Source organism: Ranitomeya imitator, chromosome 3 (assembly GCF_032444005.1).
Source record: "Ranitomeya imitator isolate aRanImi1 chromosome 3, aRanImi1.pri, whole genome shotgun sequence".
Classification (NCBI taxonomy): domain Eukaryota; kingdom Metazoa; phylum Chordata; class Amphibia; order Anura; family Dendrobatidae; genus Ranitomeya; species Ranitomeya imitator.
The window spans coordinates 95,319,526-95,343,563 of record NC_091284.1 but is presented as its reverse complement, the minus strand read 5'-3'; the positions used below and the strand labels follow the sequence as shown (position 1 = coordinate 95,343,563).

At 45.9% G+C, this 24,038-nt stretch overlaps 1 protein-coding gene across 5 annotated transcripts in view; it reads left to right on the top strand.

Moving 5' to 3' along the window:
* Positions 1-24,038, top strand: part of ANKRD13B (ankyrin repeat domain 13B) — a 265,917-nt gene that overhangs the window by 172,967 nt on the left and 68,912 nt on the right. For all 5 annotated transcript variants that reach the window (XM_069761171.1, XM_069761169.1, XM_069761172.1 and 2 more), the window contains exons 2-3: positions 15,141-15,276; positions 23,067-23,191. In XM_069761171.1, the coding sequence (XP_069617272.1) occupies positions 15,141-15,276; positions 23,067-23,191 (261 nt within the window). The remainder of the gene's footprint in view (positions 1-15,140; positions 15,277-23,066; positions 23,192-24,038) is intronic.

Sequence of the window (24,038 nt, the reverse complement as noted above, 5' to 3'; positions counted from 1 at the left end):
CTAAACCTAACTTTAGCCCCAACCCTAACCCTAATGGGAAAATGGAAATAAATACATTTTTTTAATTTTATTACTTTCCCTAACTAAGGGGGTGATGAAGGGGGGTTTGATTTACTATTTATAGCGGGTATTTTAGCAGATTTTTATGATTGGCAGCTGTCACGTACTAAAAGACGCTTTTTATTGCAAAAAATAGTTTTTGCGTCTCCACATTTTGATTTTTCCATATTTTGGTCCACAGAGTCATGTGAGGTCTTGTTTTTTGCGGGACGAGTTGACATTTTTATTGGAACCATTTTCAGGCATGTGACATTTTTTGATTGCTTTTTATTCAGATTTTTGTGAGGCAGAATGACCAAAAACCAGCTATTCATGAATTTCTTTTTTTTTTTTGGGGGGGGGGGCGTTTATACCGTTCCGCGTTTGGTAAAATTGATAAAGCAGTTTTATTCTTCGGGCAGTGCGATTACAGCGATACCTCATTTATATCATTTTTTGGCGCTTTTATACAGTACAAACTATTTTAGATAAAAAAATTATTATTTTTGCATCTCTTTATTCTGAGGACTATAACTTTTTTATTTTTTTGCTGATGATGCTGTATGGTGGCTCGTTTTTTTGCGGGACAAGATGACGTTTTCAGTGGTACCATGGATATTTATATATATGTCTTTTTAATCGCGTGTTATTCCACTTTTTGTTCGGCGGTATGATAATAAAGCGTTGTTTGTTTTTATTGACGGTGTTCACTGAAGGGGTTAACTAGTGGTACAGTTCTATAGGTCGGGTCGTTACAGACGTGGAGATACTAAATATGTGTACTTTTATTGTTTTGGTTTTTTTATTTAGATGTAGAAATGTATTTATTGGAACAATATTTTTTTTCTTTATTTAGGATTTTTTTTTGCACATGTAAATATTTTTTTTTACTTTGTCTCAGTGTGGGACATCACACTATAGTGACAGATCGCTGATCTGACACTTTGCAGAGCACTGTGTCAGAACTGCGATCTGACTGGCACTGCAGAAGACTTGCAAGCGCTTGCTCTGAGCAGGCACTTGCAAGCCACCTCCCTGCAGGACCTGGAAGGAGCCCCACGGCCATTTTGGATCTGGAGCCTGCAGGGAGGAGGAGGTAGGAGACCCTTGGAGCAACGCGATCACATCGCATTGCTCCGAGGGTCTCAGGGAACTATGCAGGGAGCTCTCTCTCTGCGCGATGCTTCCCTGTGCTGCCAGAACGCTGCAATCTTGTTTGATCGCAGTGTTCCGGGGGTTAATGTGCCGGGAGTGGTCCGTGACCGCTCCTGGCACATAGTGCCGGATAACACCCGGCCGCGATCTGCCGGGCTCCACCTGTGAGCGCGGCTGATCACACTGGACGTACTATCCCGTCACTGGGAATTAAGTCCCAGGTCACCCCGATGGGATAGTACATCCAAAGGGATTAAGGGGTTCAATATTTAAAAAATTGTCATCTAAAATCATTTTCTAAAATCTAATCTACACATTGCACAGAAAAATCTTCATTGTAACTTGCTGCAGATTTGCCAGCAATAGAATGTCGATTTATACTGATTATTTTAGCTTTGAATTTTACCCATTTCATTGTGAAGAGTGAAATCTTCTGGTTTCTGACATGAAATAATCACAATTTGGTACAGTGTTATTTAACATTAGTAACTAGAGAGATGGGCGTCAATGGGGTAACGTTTCTTCTTGTGCAGAGAGACAAGCCAAGCCTAGCATGTCAGAGTAAGGAGACATACACCATGTTCCAAATTATTATGCAAATGACATTTTTCTCGGATTTTCCTAAATGGTCGGTGCAAATGACAGTCAGTCTAATAAAAGTCATCACCCGAGTATACATCGAATTTTATTGAAGAAACCTCCCAATGATAACAGTATAATCTCCAAAATGAATAAAAACTCAAAATGCACTGTTCCAAATTATTAGGCACAGCAGAATTTCTAAACATTTGATATGTTTTAAAGAACTGAAAATGCTCATTTGTGGAATTTGCAGCATTAGGAGGTCACATTCATTGAACAAAAAAGCTATTTAACTCCAAAACATCGTAACAGGCCAAGTCACATGTTAACATAGGAAGCCTTCTTTGATATCACCTTCACAATTCTTGCATCTATTGAACTTGTGAGTTTTTGGAGAGTTTCTGCTTGTATTTCTTTGCATGAAGACCTGTCTCTAATATTCCCTTAATCTCTAAACTCCACGAGCGCCTGGTCCACTCACGTCTTACCCGCTATCTCTCAGATAACTCTCTTCTAGACCCTCTTCAATCTGGTTTCCGCTCTTTACACTCTACTGAAACTGCCCTCACTAAAGTCTCTAATGACCTATTAACAGCTAAATCTAATGGTCACTACTCCATGCTAATTCTCGTGGATCTCTCCGCAGCATTCGACACTGTGGATCATCAGCTCCTCCTCACTATGCTCCGCTCCATCGGCCTCAAGGACACCGTTCTCTCCTGGTTCTCCTCCTATCTCTCTGACCGATCCTTCACTGTATCTTTTGCTGGTTCCTCCTCCTCTCACCTTCCCCTTACTGTTGGGGTTCCTCAAGGATCAGCCCTAGGCCCCCTCCTCTTCTCGTTGTATACTGCCCCTATTGGACAAACAATCAGTAGATTTGGTTTCCAGTACCATCTCTATGCTGACGACACCCAATTATACACTTCTTCTCCTGTTATCACGCCGACCTTTTTAGTAAACACCAGTGATTGTCTTACCGCTGTCTCTAACATCATGTCCTCCCTCTATCTGAAACTGAACCTGTCAAAAACTGAACTCCTCGTGTTTTCTCCCTCTATTAACCTACCTTTGCCTGACATTGCCATCTCCGTGTGCGGTTCCACCATTACTCCAAAGCAACATGCCCTCTGCCTTGGGGTCATACTTGATTCCGAGCTTTCATTCACCCCCCACATCCGATCACTGGCTCACTCTTCTTATCTGCATCTCAAAAACATTTCTAGAATTCGCCCTTTTCTTACTTTCGACTCTGCAAAAACTCTCACTGTTTCACTTATTCATTCTCGTCTGGACTATTGTAACTCTCTACTAATCGGCCTCCCTCTTACCAAACTCTCCCCGCTCCATGGCTCAGCACCACCCTACATCTCCTCTCTGGTCTCAGTCTACCACCCTACCCGTGCCCTCCGCTCCGCTAATGACCTCAGGTTAACATCCTCAATAATCAGAAACCTCCCACTCCCGTCTCCAAGACTTTACACGTGCTGCGCCGATTCTTTGGAATGCACTACCTAGGTTAATACGATTAATCCCCAATCCCCACAGTTTTAAGCGTGCCCTAAAAACTCATTTGTTCAGATTGGCCTACCGCCTCAACGCATTAACCTAACTATCCCTGTGTGACCCATTAAAAAAAAAAAACATAATCGGGTTCCTTGCATCATGTTCTCATACACTTTATGCAGTAATAGCCCTCTGTGTCTGTACTGCTACATACTTAGGCAGTTAACTGGTTCATGCAGCTTTACATGAACACCCGAGCCTCACACTATGGCTGGTCCGACTAACTAAAGCAATTGTTACCATCCACACTTGTGTCTCCCCTGTTCCTCATAGATTGTAAGCTTGTGAGCAGGGCCCTCATTCCTCTTGGTATCTATTTTGAACTGTGATTTGTGTTATGCTGTAATGTCTATTGTCTGTACAAGTCAACTGTATAATTTGTAAAGCACTGTGGAATATGTTGGCGCTATATAAATAAAATTATTATTATTATGAAGTCAGAATAGCCTCCCAGAGCTGCTGTTTTGATGTGAACTGCCTCCCACCCTCATAGATCTTTTGCTTGATGATACTCCCAAGGTTCTATATAGGGTTGAGGGGAAGATGGTGGCCACACCATGAGTTTATCTCCTTTTATGCCCATAGCAGCCAATGACTCAGAGGTATTCTTTGCAGCATGAGATGGTGCATTGCCATACATGAAGATGATTTTGCTCCTGAAGGCATGTTTCTGCTTTTTATACCATGGAAGAAAGTTGTCAGACAGAAACTCTATATACTTTGAAGAGGTCATTTTCACACCTTCAGGAACCTTAAAGGGCCCTATCACCTGTTTCCCCATGATTCTGGCCCAAAACATGACTCCTCCACCTCCTTGCTGATTTTGCAGCCTTGTTTGGACATGGTGGCCATCCACCAACCATCCACTACTCCATCCATCTGGACCATCGAGGGTTGCTCGACACTCATCAGTAAACAAGACTGTTTGTAAATTAGTCTTCATGTATGTCTGGGCCCACTGCAACCGATTCTCCTTGTGAACACTGTTTAGGAGTGGCCGAATAGTAGGTTTATGCACCACAGCAAGCCTTTGAAGGATCCTGCACCTTGAGGTTCGAGGGACTCCAGAGGCACCAGCAGCTTCAAATAACTGTTTGCTGCTTTGTAATGGTATTTTGGGAGCTGCTCTCTTAATCCAGTGAATTTGTATGGCAGGAACCTTGCTCATTAAGCCTTTATTTGCATGAACTCTCTCTGTGCTCTGTTTCAGTCACAAATCTCTTCACAGTATGATGATCAGTCTTAAGTTTTCGTGAAATATCTAATGTTTTCATACCTTGTCCAAGGCATTGCACTATTTAACGCTTTTCAGCAGCAGAGAGATCCTTTTTATTTCCCATATTGCTTGAAACCTGTGGCCTGCTTGATAATGTGGACCATCATTTTTAAGTAGTTTACCTTTAATTAGCATCACCGGGAAAACTAATTATCACATGTGTTGAAGATTGATTTCGGTGATCCATTAAGCCCTGAGACACAATACCATCGACTAGTTTATTTGAAAAAAAAAACAATTAAATCTTTATGACACTTAAATACAATTTGCATAATAATTTGGAACATGGTGTATATGCCATGCATGTCAGAGTGAGGAGGCATATATGCTATGCATGTCAGAGTGAGGAGGCATATATGCTATGCATGCTTCTTTGGGAAATTAAATATGCAAATAGTCTCTTCAGAGTGGAAGAGGACTAGTACTCTAGCTCCACCTATTGGAAGCAATGATAGGCGGTGCTAGAGTTCCAGTTCTCTGTCTCCCTGAAGAGACAATTTTCATATTTAACTAGAGAGGTGCAATGCAATATAGCAGGTTTATGAATGCACATCAATTGCCTAGGAAAATAAAAAAAGTGGATTTCAAGCAATTATTTTTTTTCCCTTGTCATGACCATTGAGTCCACTGAGTGGTTGCTGCGGTCACGTGCGCTGTAGTTGTGACATCACTGCAGAAGCCTATCAACAAAGCCAGGAGATGGCGATGGAGAGCAGGGGTGGGAGAAGCTTTTACCCTAAACAGTTCTTTTCATACAGTATAAAAAAACATTTTTGGAAAACCCTTTGAAAGGGGTTATCTGGGGCAGTTAGAGGAATCCTAACAGTCCGTAATGTATTCACTGTTAGGCAATCACTAGTCTGTTATTTCCATGCATCATTGATGCTTCATTCTTTTTTTTTATTAAAATCTTCATCAAGCTTATTATAAAATGAACATTATGCAAATTTTGAATGCAATATCTATGAAGTCCAGTCTTAATGTCTTTTTCTGTCTCCTTTTAATCTGCTTTTCCACTAAACTGAATATAATTACAGTAGCTTTTTGACTATTAGTCTTGATACAGTATATTGTATTCCTCTCTAATTCTTCCAGTATTAGGACTGCATTATCTATTATTCGGTGGGGTTAGCACCACAGGCAGAGAGAATAAGCTGAATTATTTTGATCCTGTAACTGTTGACTAAGCTTATATGGTAACATCTGGAGTGTTGGAGGTTGTCGATTCATAATGTAGATCAGTAATAAGATATTACACAGAAATTACTCAGAAATTAAATATGTTGTTTCTCAAAAATTTCTTGTCAGCTGCTTCACCTCTAGAAAAATGCATCATAATAACACTAGTGAAATATTAACATGTCCCAGATAGTGTTTAGCAAAGAATGGCAACCATGGGAGACTGAGATTGAAATGCAGACCACACAAGCCCACACAAACATCAGCCCACCCCCATATTGATAGTTCAGAAACTAGCCAAGCACAAAATACCCCCAGAATCACCAATGAAATACTACAGCACAACATATAATGCCTCCCCAGCAGCACCAAATAAATACTACAGTGCAGAACAATGTACCTGTCACGATGTGACACGACCCAACCGGGGTTAGATCAGCGGACGGCGCAACACACTAACAACGGGATGGAAATGGGGAGAGTAAGGTCCTGCTGATAGGGAAAATGGGGGATGGTCACCACCTCAGCTCAAGCCTGAGCCTGTCCCTGCACTGCCCTAACGCCCTAACTGGGTCCTTCCCCCCACCACCTTCAGGAACCTCGTCCCTCGCTGTCACCTAATACTGCCCTGGCTAGTGCACTGGCCAGCAAGGGGCACTAGTGTCATGATCCCAATGGCAGGGGATCACAAAAGGACAAGCACAAAAAACAAAACAAGCTCTAGGGTGATGGAAACTGAGCTGACCGCGATCCTGAACCTAACACACAACTAGCTGTAGCCGGGGAACATGCCTACGATGATTCCTAGACGTCTCGCGCCAGCCGAAGGACTAACTTCCCCTATTAGAAGAAACACAGACCTCTCTTGCCTCCAGAGAAACACCCCACAGAAATAGCAGCCCCCCACATGTAATGACGGTGAAATGAGAGGAAAGCACATACGTAGTTATGAAAACAGATTCAGCAAAATGAGGCCCGCTAAAGCTAGATAGCAGAGGATACAAAAGTGAACTGCGCGGTCAGCGAAAAACCCTACAAAAAACCATCCTGAAATTACTTGAACTCATGTGCCAACTCATGGAACATGAGGAGTAATTTCAGCCCACTAGAGCAACCAGCAAAAAGGAATCACATATCTGCAAGCTGGACTAAGACAAAAATTAAGCAAAACGTGGAACAGGAAAATCAAAAACTTAGCTTGTCCTGAAGATTACAGAAGCGGGAAGCAGAGGTAACAAGACACACTGATTACATTGATAGCCGGCGAGGAAATGACAAGAAAGCCAGGTTAAATAGGAAACTCCCATATCCTGATAGAACAGGTGGACACCAGAGACCGCAGAAAACACAAGTCACCCAGTACCATCTGTAACCACCAGAGGGAGCCCAAAAACAGAATCCACAACACACTAGCCTCACCACTGCAGATAATACCACACAGGGGACAATGACAAACACAAAAGGGATAGGGTAAAAGCACAACTTAGCTTCAACTTCCTCTGCTGTAGCGCACTGCACAGCAGAATAAAGGCATCAGGATCACGAGCTCACGAAACCAGCTGATACACCACAACAGCCAGCGGGCTCCTTCCTCCAAGCCTGGTCAGTGTAGATTGCTCTATCACCGGCAGCTGATGTATCAGGTGACCATTTAAAAAATGGTGGGAGTGATCACCACCCACATCAGCTGACCTAGACACACTGCAGTTACAGCTCATTGCCAGGAAAAAGGAAAAAGCTATATTTAAAACAGAGTGAAACCAGAGCTGCCATGAATGCAAACACGAATTGTGATAGTACCTCCCTTGCAGGGCTACACAAATACCACTGTGCAAAACAACATACCTCGCCTGCAAGGCTACACAAATATTATAGTTCAGGACAACGTACCTCCCCTGCAGGGCTACATAAATACCACAGTGCAGAACAACATACCTCCGCTGCAGGGCTACACAAATATTAGAGTGCAGAACAAAGTACCTCCCCTGCAGGGCTACCCAAATACCACAGTGCAGAACAACGTTCCTCCCCTGCAGGGCTACACAAATACCACAGTTCAGAACAAGGAACCTCCCCTGCAGGGCTACACAAATACCACAGTGCAGAACAACGAACCTCCCCTGCAGGGCTACACAAATATTACAGTGCAGAATAATGTACCTCTCCTGCAGGGCTACACAAATACCACACTGCATAACAGCGTACCTCCCCTGCAGGGCTACACAAATACCACAGTGCAGAACAACATACCTCCCCTGCAGGGCTACACAAATATTAGAGTGCAGATCAAAGTACCTCCCCTGCAGGGCTACCCAAATACCACAGTGCAGAACAACATACCTCCCCTGCAGGGCTACACAAATACCACAATGCAGAACAACGTACCTCCCCTGCAGGGCTACACAAATATTACAGTGCAGAATAATGTACCTCTCCTGCAGGGCTACACAAATACCACACTGCATAACAGCGTACCTCGCCTGCAGGGCTACCTAAATTCCACAGTGCTTAACAACATACCTTCCCTGCTAGGCTGCACAAATACCACACTGCAGAACAGCGTACCTCTCCTGCAGGGCTACACAAATACCACAGTGCAGAACAACGTACCTCCCCTGCAGGGCTACACAAATATTATAGTGCAGAACAATGTACCTCCCCTGCAAGGCTACACAAATACCATGGTGCAGAACAACGAACCTCCCCTACAGGGCTACACAAATACCACAGTTCAAAACAATGTACCTCCTTGCAATACTAAACAAATATCACTGTACAGCACCAGTGGCATCAGCAGTGTCACCCTTCCTACACCTTCTTCACTGACAGCAGCATTGCTCCTCTTCCCCGTTTGCAGCATTCTCATTCACCCTTCCCATATCACCCTTGTGGTAGCAACATTGCCTCCCACACCACATCTGGCAGTATTGTCCATGACGTAAGGGGTACACGTGACTCATGACCGCCTTTACTGACTTAAATGCCTAACCTTAATTACTTACTGCATCGGATCTCTCGTAAACTGCCTTATCGTAAGATCCCCTCCTGAATAACGACATTACACTAGATTTGGATTAAATGGCCACAGCAGCCTTTTATTAAACATAAATATAACATGTAAACAATATCCCCCCAGGGAGTGGTGGTCCTCGAAGCCTCAAAAATAACCTTGCAGAAATTCAAATTGTGTACCTTGGCCTCCAGGCTTAGTCTTGCCTCCAGCCGCTAAGCACCAGCTCGGAGGCAGATAATGACCAACCCGGCCAAACCAACTGATTACCAAATCTTTTAATCAGCCCTTCCACGGGCTGATCTACCACATCCACTCGCAATCCACTCCGGGGGAGTCCAGGACCACTAGAGGTGCCCCCCCTAGAATCCGCCATTCCCCTCTTTCCACCAACTTCGAGGACCTCCCTCCCCCGCCACCAACATAAATGTTTTGACACCTCAAACATTTGTGTCCCTCCAAACCTTCAAACCCGTCTCAATTCCTTCCTGAACAGCGAGACACCACATGTCAACCCCGATTGCATTTAAATGCACACCATCTGCCCTCCAATATTCGCCCTTTCCAGATTCCAAATTTACATGACGCACTACCAATGCCCCATTCCGCGCCATGAACCGAGATACCGCCCTATTTACTTTTATTCTGGCCTTATTTATCCCCTCAATTGAGCGAGCACCTCACCACACCTTCCTCGGGATAATATCCGACCAGACAACTAACAACTTCGGAAACGCCACCCAAAGTCTTAAAATGATGAACTTTATGTCCTTTATCAATTCCCTAGAGGGCCTTTTGCCCAAGTCATTCCCGCCCAAATGAATTACTGCCACATCCGGAGCTCGATCCAAACGAACAAACTGATGGAACTACGGCAAAAGCTGGCTCCATATCATTCTGCGTTTCCCGATCCACCGCAGAATCGCTGTCTCTCTTGAGAACCCCAGTTGCCGCCCGTCCGGCTGAATTGCGGCCCGCAAAAGCCGCCCAAAAAACGAAAGAGTGGCTCATGACCCACACCAGCCGGTGCTCGCGGCCTGAAATAGATAACACAACAATAAGAAAAAAACAATTCAACTATTAAACCATTAGACCAAGTTCGGGCGGATATAGGAAATGAATCTCCTCGACTCCCACCGACCGATCTTTTTTACCACCTTCTCAACAAGGCCCCTCCTGGCAGCTTCCGTCCCTGCGCCAATTCTAAATGAATGCCCACTGTAATCCCCCGGTGAAATTCCCCCTGCGATCAAACATTTCTTAAAAACCGCTATGAACTGAAATCGAGATAAAAAGGAACCGTCCTCATGAACCAAAAGGGGGTTGGACAATCCTCCGCTCATCCCCATGAAAGCATTGACACACAGGACTGGGCATAACGGGGAACCGGCCACCTTAAATAACACCACTTTACAGCCTTTACCTTGACTGTCTGTCTTAGAAAATCAAAGCCGAATGACTACCCTATCATTATACACGTCCACGTTGTCCCTTAACAAACCACCTTTGGTTCTTTTAGAGGGGCTGACCAACTCCCCTAACCGAAAGGCTCCAAAGAACGCTAATGCGAAGGCCTCCTTAAAAAGAATTATTTCCCATTGCGATGAACAGACCGAAGCTAACTGATTGCCCAAAATTAACAATACCTCGTATGATACCGGGCGTCTTTTATCGCTCACCGCCCAACCTTTTCTCCATCTGAACTACCAAAAAAGACTTTGTGACGTCCTTAAGGCCCCGAGCCTTGAAACCGAATCCAATGCCCGCCAACAACTTGTTCAGTCTAGACACGGACCAACCTGACTCTTTAAAATGCCCGATCAACAACAATAATCTGCTCTCATCCTGTAGTCCCGCTCCTAAAGAAACACCCCACTCTTCCCAAGTACCCCGTGCCTGCTGATACTGACTCCAAGACCTAGCCGATAAAGAGTTCTGAAACAGATAATCTACTGCCCGCTAGGAAGCTTCCATAACTCCGCTGGGCACTCCCGGTCTGTCGACTCCGCCTGAGGTACCAATTCTCAAAAACGATTTCCCTGCAAGTGAGAAAAAGCAACAGAGACAGGGTTAGAAGCCATCGACCTGACCTCGGCCACAATCCACAAATTCAAAGATAAGCCCAAAAACACCAAACGCTGCAAAATTTTTATTTCCGCCGGTGCATCATCCGACAGTGAATTTATCGCCACGGCAACCGCATCGGACCCACATGGAAAACGAATCTTCCTGTCTCGCACACTGTTACCCCATAACGACAACGCAACAACGATAGGGAACAAATGAGGAAGAACCTGATTTTGTAGCCAACCTTGCTCCCGCCAGAAACCAGGCCATTCAGCCAACAACCAACTGCCTTGGAAAAACAAACCAAAACCACAATCATCCACCACGGCAATGATGAAACCCAAATCATCTGAATTCACAACCGGTTTTATCCAGATAGACTTTCCGCTGTAATTCTCCCAAAAATTTGCCCATACTGCCAAATCTTCACGCAATTCCTTCTTTAGTCTGATAAAATGAACCGGAGATCGAACGCCCCTGGTCGCCAACGACAACCTGCGGCAGAATGCCCTTCCCATCGGCATAATACGACAAGCGAAGTTCAATTTGCCAAGCAAAGACTGTACCTCCCTCAGCTTCAATTTTTTAGCACTACATGCCCTAGACACCTCTTTGCTCAGAGCACTAACCTTATCCCCAGGCAGCCTGCACACCATTTCTAAGGTATCGATTTCTATACCTAGAAAACTCAGAACAGTGACTGGACCCACAGTTTTGTCCGCAGCTAAAGGAACCCCGAAAATCTTGCACACTCTCTCCATAGTGTGCAATAGCACCAAGCAATCGGTACTTTGAGCCGGGCCTAGAAACAGGAAGTCATCCAGATAGTGAATGCAGGATTTCAAGCCCGACACATCTTTTGCCACCCACTCCAAAATGGTGCTAAAAGTTTCAAAGTACGTGCAGGAAAGGGAACAACCCATGGGGAGACAGCGATCGACGTAAAAACCTCCATCCCAATAGCAACCCAGGAGATGCATACTCTCCGGGTGAACCGGTAGTAGCCTGAAAGCCGCTTTGATATCCGTTTTCGCCGACAGTGCGCCACCCCCACATACCCGCACCCAATCCATAGCCGCATCAAATGAAGTGTAAATCACCGAACATAACTGAGGGTTAATTCCGTCATTTACTGAGGACCCTTTCGGAAAGGACAGATGATGAATCAATCTGAATTTATTGGGTTCCTTTTTTGGTACCACGCCCAACGGGGAAACCCTCAGATTGCGTATAGGCGCCACTGGAAAAGGGCCGGCCATCCTACCCAATTTAACTTTGCTTTCCAGCTTTTAAGCAACCACGTCAGGAAATTGCAGAGCCGGTTTCAAATTTTTTGTGGAAAATTTATGTTCCGCATCCACGAATGGAATACGGAAACCATCCCGAAAACCTCCTAACATGGCTGCAGCTGGTGAATCAGGGTACCTATTTAGAAATGGCACCATCACGTCCAGACGAATTGACGTCATTCCTTTTTTCAGAACCGTCTCCGCTTCTCTATCTGCCACCCTTAAAACATTTGGATGACCTGTGCGGTCCTCCGCAAGTTGCACATTCATGCTTGAATTTGCATTTTCCCCCAAATTTACATGACCCTTCATTGAATGCAAAGCACAGTCCTCTCTGCATTGCCGCTGAGTGTCCCGACTGCCCTGAACCCCCAGCGCTTCCAAGAAACGACTGGCTGCCTGACCCGAAGCGTGACGGGACCATAACCTTCATCCACAAAGCTATATCTTTGTGATCCCACCGGAATTGCTCATCGTATCTGAGCCAACCTTGGCCCCCGTAAGTCCGATAAGCTTCCCCAATCGCATCCATGTAACAAAAAAGCCCCGAGCAGTTCTCGGGGGACCTCTCACCAATCACACTCGCCAAAATGGCGAATGCCTGTAACCAATTAGAAAACGTCCTAGGAATCAGCCTAAAACGCCTCTTTTCTTTCTCCTCTTTTTTTTTAAATCATCTTTGTGCAGCCTGTCCAATTGAAAACGCTCTAGTGGTAATAAGGAGAATATTTCCACGTATTCCCCTTTCCAAATTTTATCCCTAGTTTCACTTTTTAAGTGTGCCCCCAACGGTCCCACGAAACAAACGTATACCTCCCCACGGGCCGCGTCATCCAAACGCACTGAGGTATCTTTTTCCGCTTCCCCTGCCTGACTGGCAACAGACACGCTAACGGAAGGTATGGTGGCACTCGTCGCCGCAGCATCATTCCCAACGTTATCTGATGACATACTCCTAAAACTCATATCAGTGAACCCCCCCCCCAGAGAACCCCTCAAACCCGAAACTTCCCCCGGATTCCTAAGCCATGCCGCAGAAGGAGAAGACCCCAGGTTGGAACCCCCCGATTCCCATAGCGCCGCCAGATCTCTAAGCCCGTGCATGATAAGCCCTAACCCCCCCCCCGACTCGCCCCATAAATACATCCCTACTAACACTGACAGAGGGAGCTAATACAGGGGTACATGAAAGAAAAGGATTGTCCTCACCTAGCTGCCCGAGTGCTGTGGACCCGGCAGCCGAAGATCCTGAAGCCAAACGTACATGCTTCTCTCCTGAGCTCTCCATCCATTGGTCCCCGGGTAAGTCAGACGTCCTGTGACACCCCATCCGAAGGTGCAGGGTCCCTTGCTGCTGACGCCGCCGCTGTGAAGATACCTGAGCCAGCGTAACGCTGCCCGTGCTGGGAAGTGCTCCTATCTGCAGCTGTGACATGGCCAGACCCCTTGGATGGACTCAGCCCCAGCCTGCGCTGGCTAGAGGAAGTCAGCCCTCTAGCTCCCTGCCCTGTCCCAGGCAGAGCGCTGCTGACAGGGCCGGCAGAACGCCGCCCGTTAGATGCCTCAATCCGAGAGGCCTGGGAATAAGGTCCCCACCTCCTGGAAGCGCCCGCTCCTCCGCGACGAGCAGGCTCACCTGACCTGGCGCAGTCCGCTGCTCCTGGTCCCGACACCTGGTGAGTCACAATCGCCGAGGAGGAGGCCGACACCTCCCCATGCTGCAGGCCCCGCCGTGCTGCCGGATTCCTCCCGGCTCTGCCGCGGGCCGCTGCTGCACCGCCGCTCGCGTCTCCTGCCGGAGGGTCCCTAGAGGGGCTCCTAATACGGCGCCGGGCCCGAGGGGTGACGTCGGGACTCAAGCACGCCGGAGGCCTGGACCTCCGCGGCCATGCGTCCCTCTGCAGGTACCTGGGCTGGTCCCATCACCGCTCCGTCCAGAAGGCTGCTGATGGACTGCTGCAGCCATTCGGTGCCCTGTGTGCTGGCCTGTTCGCGCAGTCTCAGTAATAAGGCCTCCATGTCCATCACTGGGGATTGATTTCAGCCACCGCCAGACCAGCAGGTGAGCGTGGCAGTTGCTGAGGTGAAATTGTCGGTTTCTTATCCAAATCACCCCCTCAGTAAGCTCCCCCTGCTTGCTCCTCCCTGCCTCGTCCAAACCCCGCCCCCCCTTCTGTCCAAATTCAAAAGTACACAGCCCAAGCAAACTATTTAACCCCAACTTGCCCTTGCCCACCCTGAGGCTCTGCCATTCCCCTGACCCCGTCATGCTGGCCTTCCTTGAGGGCCAGGGGCCCAGTACGGCCTTTCCTTGCTTCCTCTACTAGCATTCTGCCAACCTTTCCCTTTCTGAAAGCAGTATTGTTCCCCTTCCCCACTTTTAGAAGCATCATACTTTTTTCCAGCATCACACTGATTGTAGCAGCAATGTCTCCCCCACCCCACAGGTAGCATTGTCCCTTCTAAGCCTCCGTTATTGGCAGTAGCATTGGCATATGTGATAAAACGCTTTGGTGGTTGGAATACGCAAGGAAAAAATGAGCAACATGTATATGAAATTTCAGAAATCTCATTCACTTTCCTGCTACTGTAAAGTGCAGCATTTTTTATTCTTGAAAAACCTGCGGGGAAAGAAAACAGCAAAAACACAAGCCCTTATAAGAAACAATGCTGCAAAATCGTTTTTTCAAATGGTTCCTTAAACAGATGTCAATTTGGAGGTGACGGCTTCCATTTTTATTTAAAACATTTTAGGTTAGGTTGTGGTTTTGTGTAGTCTATATGAATGATGGAGAGGATAGGGAACATTGCCACTTGTTCCTTTATTATACATTATTACTTACATGCTCTATTGCACAGAACAAATACGGTAAGTATAGCACTGTGTTGTTTTGTCCACATTATTTCTGCTTAGGGTGAAGAAATGAGAATCTTTATATTTATGATTTATGAAGACTTTTTTTTTATATATTTGTAGGACCAGATTGAACAGGTGGACCCTCGGGGACGGACCCCTCTGCATCTTGCTACCACATTAGGTTACTTGGAGTGTGCTAAAGTACTGCTCAATCATGGGGCAGATGTCAGCAAGGAGAACCGCAGTGGATGGACTGGTAAGCGGCAATATACATGATTACTAAAAGAAGAATACAATAATTTAGCATATTTCATCTTAATTATTGTCATGGAAATGCTTGCTGCACTCTGCACATTCTCCACAGACGTTTTCTTTGTCTCTCCTGATTATCATAAATGAAAATCGGGAATTTTTCCATTCATTTTTAGGACATAAAATCCACTAGGTATTTAATTGTGGGAATAAAGCAAGAAAAATGCATTACAACTGACGCACAAACCCAAATGTACTGCAATTGTTGCCTAAAGCAACCAATCAGATTACAATTTGTATATTCCCAGTAAAGAATTAATCTTGTTGGTTGCAATATGAAATAGTAATACTTTTTTTTCATGAGGCTCCTAATGTGTTATGTACCTGCAAGCAAAATCCTCCCTCTTTAGATTGAAATTTTCTTTATATAGCAATAGATTTAAGTTTAGCACTAGTGATGAGCGAATGTGCATACAGTGCCTTCTGCGTGCTCGAAAAATATGCGGCTACATGTCTCGCTGCTGTTTGGCAGCCGCAACACATGCAGGGATTTCCTGTTTATTAGGCACTCCATGCATGTGTTGCCACTGTCAAAAAGCCATGAGACATGCAGCAGTGGGGACACTGTTATGACCTGGTGGTAAGGACAATAATGGACCTGGTGGTTAAGAGCACACGGAATGACCTGATAGTTACTAATAATATAGGACGAGCTCTGAGACGTGGGAACTCTGCTGACCGCAATCCCTAATCCTATCACACACACTAGAAATAGCCGTGGATTGCTCCTAACGCTCCCTATGCAACTCGACACAGCCTAAGAAACTAGCTAGCCCTAAAGATAGAAAAATAAAGCCTACCTTGCCTCAGAGAAATTCCCCAAAGGAAAAGGCAGCCCCCCACATATAATGACTGTGAGTAAAGATGAAAATTACAAACACAGAGATGAAATAGATTTAGCAAAGTGAGGCCCGACTTACTGAACAGACAGAGGATAGGAAAGGTAACTTTGCGGTCAGCACAAACAACTACAAAAAGACCACTCAGAGGGGGCAAAAAGACCCTCCGCTGTTATGATAAGGTAATTCAGTACCACAATGGACATAGAGGTCAGAGCACATACAGTGACCTGACAATAACCCAAAAACATAGAACGAGCTCTGAGACGTGGAACTCTGCTGACCGCAATCCCTAATCCTCTCCAACCACACTAGAGGCAGCCGTGGATTGCGCCTAACGCTCCCTATGCAACTCGGCACAGCCTGAGAAACTAGCTAGGCCTGAAGACAGAAAATAAGCCTACCTTGCCTCAGAGAAATTTCCCAAAGGAAAAGGCAGCCCCCACATATAATGACTGTGAGTAAAGATGAAAAGACAAACGTAGAGATGAAATAGATTTAGCAAAGTGAGGCCCGACTTTCTGAACAGAGCGAGGATAGGAAAGGTAACTTTGCGGTCAACACAAAACCCTACAAAAACCACGCAAAGGGGGCAAAAAGACCCTCCGTACTGAACTAACGGCACGGAGGTACACCCTCTGCGTCCCAGAGCTTCCAGCAAGCAGGAAAAAACAAATAGACAAGCTGGACAGAAAAAACAGCAAACAAAATAGCGGAACTTAGCTATGCAGAGCAGCAGGCCACAGGAACGATCCAGGAGGAAACAGGTCCAATACTAGAACATTGACTGGAGGCCAGGATCAAAGCACTAGGTGGAGTTAAATAGAGCAGCACCTAACGACTTCACCACATCACCTGAGGAAGGAAACTCAGAAGCCGCAGTACCACTTTCCTCCACCAACGGAAGCTCACAGAGAGAATCAGCCGAAGTACCACTCGTGACCACAGGAGGGAGCTCTGCCACAGAATTCACAACAGTACCCCCCCCTTGAGGAGGGGTCACCGAACCCTCACCAGAGCCCCCAGGACGACCAGGATGAGCCATATGAAAGGCACGAACAAGATCGGGAGCATGGACATCAGAGGCAAAGACCCAGGAATTATCTTCCTGAGCATAACCCTTCCACTTAACCAGATACTGGAGTTTCCGTCTTGAAACACGAGAATCCAAAATCTTCTCCACAATATACTCCAACTCCCCCTCCACCAAAACCGGGGCAGGAGGATCAACAGATGGAACCATAGGTGCCACGTATCTCCGCAACAACGACCTATGGAATACGTTATGTATGGAAAAAGAATCTGGAAGGGTCAGACGAAAAGACACAGGATTAAGAACCTCAGAAATCCTATACGGACCAATGAAACGAGGTTTAAACTTAGGAGAGGAAACCTTCATAGGAATATGACGAGAAGATAACCAAACCAAATCCCCAACACGAAGTCGGGGACCCACACAGCGTCTGCGATTAGCGAAACGTTGAGCCTTCTCCTGGGACAAGGTCAAATTGTCCACTACATGAGTCCAAATCTGCTGCAACCTGTCCACCACAGTATCCACACCAGGACAGTCCGAAGACTCAACCTGCCCTGAAGAGAAACGAGGATGGAACCCAGAGTTGCAGAAAAACGGCGAAACCAAGGTAGCCGAGCTGGCCCGATTATTAAGGGCGAACTCAGCCAAAGGCAAAAAGGACACCCAGTCATCCTGATCAGCAGAAACAAAGCATCTCAGATATGTTTCCAAGGTCTGATTGGTTCGTTCGGTCTGGCCATTAGTCTGAGGATGGAAAGCCGAGGAAAAAGACAGGTCAATGCCCATCCTACCACAAAAGGCTCGCCAAAACCTCGAAACAAACTGGGAACCTCTGTCAGAAACGATATTCTCTGGAATGCCATGTAAACGAACCACATGCTGGAAGAACAATGGCACCAAATCAGAGGAGGAAGGTAATTTAGACAAGGGTACCAAATGGACCATCTTAGAGAAGCGATCACAGACCACCCAAATGACTAACATCTTTTGAGAGACGGGAAGATCTGAAATAAAATCCATAGAGATATGTGTCCAAGGCCTCTTCGGGACCGGCAAGGGTAAAAGCAACCCACTGGCACGAGAACAGCAGGGCTTAGCCCGAGCACAAATCCCACAGGACTGCACAAAAGAACGCACATCCCGCGACAGAGATGGCCACCAAAAGGATCTAGCCACTAACTCTCTGGTACCAAAGATTCCAGGATGACCAGCCAACACCGAACAATGAACCTCAGAGATAACTTTATTCGTCCACCTATCAGGGACAAACAGTTTCTCTGCTGGGCAACGATCAGGTTTATTAGCCTGAAATTTTTGCAGCACCCGCCGCAAATCAGGAGAGATGGCAGACACAATTACTCCCTCTTTGAGGATACCCGCCGGCTCAGATAAACCCGGAGAGTCGGGCACAAAACTCCTAGACAGAGCATCCGCCTTCACATTTTTAGAGCCCGGAAGGTACGAAATCACAAAGTCAAAACAGGCAAAAAACAGCGACCAACGAGCCTGTCTAGGATTCAACCGCTTGGCAGACTCGAGATAAGTCAAGTTCTTATGATCAGTCAAGACCACCACGCGATGCTTAGCTCCTTCAAGCCAATGACGCCACTCCTCGAATGCCCACTTCATGGCCAGCAACTCTCGATTACCCACATCATAATTTCGCTCAGCAGGCGAAAACTTCCTGGAAAAGAAGGCGCATGGTTTCATCACCGAGCAATCAGAACTTCTCTGCGACAAAACAGCCCCTGCTCCAATCTCAGAAGCATCAACCTCGACCTGGAACGGAAGCGAAACATCTGGTTGACACAACACAGGGGCAGAAGAAAAACGACGGGGGCAAAAAGACCCTCCGTACCGAACTAACGGCACGGAGGTACACCCTCTGCGTCCCAGAGCTTCCAGCAAGCAGGAAAAAACAAATAGACAAGCTGGACAGAAAAAACAGCAAACAAAATAGCAAAGCGGAACTTAGCTATGCAGAGCAGCAGGCCACAGGAACGATCCAGGAGGAAACAGGTCCAATACTAGAACATTGACTGGAGGCCAGGATCAAAGCACTAGGTGGAGTTAAATAGAGCAGCACCTAACGACTTCACCACATCACCTGAGGAAGGAAACTCAGAAGCCGCAGTACCACTTTCCTCCACCAACGGAAGCTCACAGAGAGAATCAGCCGAAGTACCACTTGTGACCACAGGAGGGAGCTCTGCCACAGAATTCACAACACTCCGCACTGACTCACGGTGCGGAGGCGCTCCCTCTGCGTTCCAGAGCTTCCAGCAAGCAAGACAAAAATCAAAATAGCAAGCTGGACAGAAAAATAGCAAAACAGAGAAAAACAAGCAGGAACTTAGCTTCTGCTGGGAAGACAGGTCACAAGAACGATCCAGGAGAGAACTAGACCAATACTGGAACATTGACAGGTGGCATGGAGCAATGATCTAAGTGGAGTTAAATAGAGCAGCCAGCTAACGAATTAACCTCGTCACCTGTGGAAGGAAACTCAGAAGCAGCAGCTCCACTCACAACCACCAGAGGAAGCCCATGGACAGAACCAGCCGAAGTACCATTCATGACCACAGGAGGGAGCTTGACAACAGAATTCACAACAGGACACTGAACATATTTTTTGAGCACGCCACAGACACTCTGTTAGCACCTAAGCATGCTTGTATAACACCTTCTTACCTGAGCACATTCGCTCATCACTATTTAGGTCGTTCTGTGCACATAGTAGTGCGGTCAGCCTGTCTACCTGGCTGTATAATCGATTGGCTTCATGTAGCCGATCAGAGGTTATTTAACCATACGGGCGGAGGATGTACAAAGTTTATTCTTTTGCGGTAAGCCTGGTCGCAGGGGCGCACAGAAATGATTGTTAGGATCTTATTCAGAAGGCAAAGGCAGCAGTTTAAAGGGAAACTGTCACCTCCAAAGTCGAAGGTGAGCTAGGCCCACCGGCATCAGGGGCTTATCTATAGCATTCTGTAATGCTGCAGATAAACCCCCGATGTATCCTGAAAGATGAGAAAAAGAGGTTAGATTATACTCACCCAGGGGCGGTCCCGCTGTGGTCCGGTCCGATGGGCGTCGCGGTCCGGTCCGGGGCCTCCCATCTTCTTACGATCACGTCCTCTTCTTGTCTTCACACTACGGCTCCGGCACAGGCGTACTTTGTCTTCCCTGTTGAGGGCAGAGCAAAGTACTGCAGTGCGCAGGCACCAGGAAAGGTCAGAGAGGCCCTGCGCCTGCGTACTGCAGTACTTTGCTCTGTTCTCAACAGGGCAGATAAATTATGCCTGTGCCGGAGCCGCGTCTGAAGAAATGTGGTGCACTCTGTTTCCTGGAGCAGTAGGTGCAGGCTGAACAAATAGTCACACTATTCATAGAGAAACAGTAGCACACTGAAGATTTGAAGGTTATGCAAAAAGTATTCTTTCTTTATTAGTGCGTACAGACATCACCAGGTGCTCAATAGCATAAACAGGATTTGGCGGACAATAAGGTTAATGTTTCTACCAGGAGTGGTCTTTGTCAAAACCTCACTTTCAGTGGAGGTGAAGGGCGTGCAAGAAAGGAGAGACTGAGTCCAGTGTGGGCGGTGTCTGTAGAAGCATTGAAGCGCTATGTCGGTCTCATTGGTGATGCACTAATAAAGAAAGAATACTTTTTGCATAACCTTCAAATCTTCAGTGTGCGGCTGTTTCTCTATGAATAGTGTGACTATTTGTTCAGCCTGCACCTACTGTTCCAGGATACAGAGTGCACCACATTTCTTCAGACATGGCTCCGGCACAGGCATAATTTATCTGCCCTGTTGAGGGCAGAGCAAAGTACTGCAGTGCGTAGGCGCTGGGCCTCTCTGACCTTTCCTGGTGCCTGCGCACTGCAGTACTTTGCTCTGCCCTCAACAGGGCAGACAAAGTACGCCTGTGCTGGAGCCGCAGTGTGAAGACAAGAAGAGAACGTCATCTTAGGAAGATGGGAGGCCCCGGACCAGACCGCGACACCCATCGGACCGGACCACAGCGGGAGTATAATCTAACCTCTTTTTCTCATCTTTCAGGATACATCGGGGGCTTATCTACAGCATTCCAGAATGCTGTAGATAAACAACTGATGCCGGTGGGCTGAGCTCACCTTCGATTTTGGGGGTGACAGGTTCCCTTTAATAATGGGAAATCTGATGGCAAGTTCCCTTTAGGCCACGTTTCCACAATGAGCTTCTGGGGAGTTTTTGATTTTGCAGATTCCTTGCGTTCCTTAATTTGTGTTTTTGACCCTGTGCTTTTGTCTCTCGTTGGTCTATCATGCTTTAAATAAAGCTGCTTTGTCTTTGATATTTCCTGGTATATGGCTTGGCCAAAACTTAATAGATATAGTCTTGTGCACATTACATGCGTTTTTGATGCGTTTCCGCCACTGAAATGCACTAAAGACATATGTGTGTTCTTTACCTTTACTTTTTCGGCGTCTAATAAAAGTCTATGGGAAAAAATCTGCACATAAAACTCAGCGTAATCGCATCCTCTTTGCTGGAACTGTAAGACGTAGTGTTTTTAATACAGTGAAAATACCCAGCATAAAAAAAGCACCAATAACTCATTGTAGGTACACGGAAATAATGTCGAAACTCAATAGAATAGTACACTGACAATATATTATCCAAGGATGGGTGATAACTTGGTGGGGATTCTGGTCTGACTATTGGGGTCACCACCGATCCAGAGAACAGGGCTGAAAAATGCCTCTGGTTGTCCCACTGAGAATGAATGAAGGATTCCATACATGTGTATCCACGGCTCCATCCAGACGAGGTGAGTTAGACCCCTGTTCTCAGAATCGGTGGTGGTCTCAGCAGTCGGACCCCCATTTATCAACAAATTATTACCTATTTCATGTGTAGGAGATAACTTCTAATGTTGAGAATAACCATTTAATACTTCAATAAAGGTATTTATAAAGAGAACCTGTCTCATGAAAAAACTCTATTAACCTGCAGATATGGGGTTACTCTGCAGGCTTATAGTGTTCTGAACCTGCCTTGTGCCCACCAGTTTTTTCACGTGACAGGTTCCCTTTAAATAATATATTTTGTGCGGTCTGATAATTCTATAGGATTCCGTGGTAGGCTACACAGGACGTTCTTTTATACCGGTATGTTTGTATGGCCCATGATTTATTGGTTGATTGTTTGGTTAAACAATGGGTGCACAACATAATGTCATTCCCATAGTGACATATGCTAAAGGGAACAAAGGAGAAATACAGATCTAATACACTTTTATTTTCATTAGCTGTACTTATGTGGGAAGTAGTGTATCTTGTAAACACTAGGATTAAAGTGGACAATACTTTTTCTGAAAATCCTACGGTAAAGCAGCCTGGCCCATGTATGGCCCCTCCTGATCTCAGTAAGTGTTTTAATACCATCTGCTCGGTTGTAAGGAATACAATAACGTTAAGGCAGCCAAGGAATCCTCCTACTGAGTCAGGCTCATACATTTCTCATCCCAAATCCCAAGCAGACTGAGAAAGCAGGACCAGTACCAAATCATACCCCGGAGTCCTGTGATTGCTCCTTATAACGATTTTAATCTTTTACCGGTTAATTGAAGTCATAAATGAGTGAAAATTGCCCGGGGGTCAATGGAAAATCATAACAGATGAAAGCTAATGAAGAAGGTGGTGACACCATTAAACTGTCTCTTGGCTGTGCCTATAAATTTATATGATGTGACTAATAACCAGGATTTAGTCATTGAACTAAGTAAGACACTTTAAATTTGGATTGTTCATCTAATTACGTCTCCTCACTGCTTCTTCTTATTAATTCGGTCTTTTATTGCCATCTAGTGCTTCAGGAGGCTGTCAGCACACGTGACCTAGAGCTGGTCCGGCTAGTTTTACGGCATCGTGACTACCAAAGGACCATTAAGCGCCTGGCAGGAATCCCCGTCCTACTGGAGAAGTTACGCAAGGTATGATGGATTCCTGTATAACCTAGTTTGGATCTGTCAGCTGAATATGCAGCCCGATGTAAGCATGGAATATCATAGACATAGGCCTGTGTTCTTAGAAGTTGTGCCTACCAGGGGCACTGTGCCCCTTTGGCCCCTCTGAGTGCCCCTCTCTGCAGTGACTGATCGACTGCTGTGTATACATGTCGGGGTAGGGGAAGCAAATAAAATATGTTCTCGTTGAGCACTAGCACTCATTACTCAAATTTGCCGAGGGTGCTCGGATATGCACTAAGTATCTCGGGTGCTTGAGTGACTTGTTTCGGGTCCCACGCCCTCATGTCTCGCAGCTATTAGACAGCCTCAAAACATGTGAGAATTGCCTGACATACCTGGGCAATCCCTGCATGTTTTGTGGCTATCTAACATCTGCAAACATGCGGACGACTCGAACATGTCCAAGCACTCTTGGCAAACTCAAGTAGCAAGCACTTGCACTCATCACTAAAGCTCGTATTTTCCCAGCACTCCTAGTAGCCAAATGGCATGAATGACACCATCCGTTTTATCATGAGCTGTACTGGAAAGCAGGAAAAAAATTCCAAGTGTGGCAAAATAGCAAAAAAAGCACAATTCCGCAATTGTTTTTTGGATTTTTTTCAATTATAGCATTCTTTTTACAGTGAAAACGACCTGGAAAGATAATTCTCTAGGTCCATATGATCACTCTAATACCAAACATATATAGTTTTGTTTTTGTTTTACTCAAGTGGTGAAAAAAAAATTCAGAAATTTGTAAGAAAAAACAAACATTTGCTTGTGAAACCATTCCGAGACCCATGTAAGTTTTCAATTTTCAAAATATGGG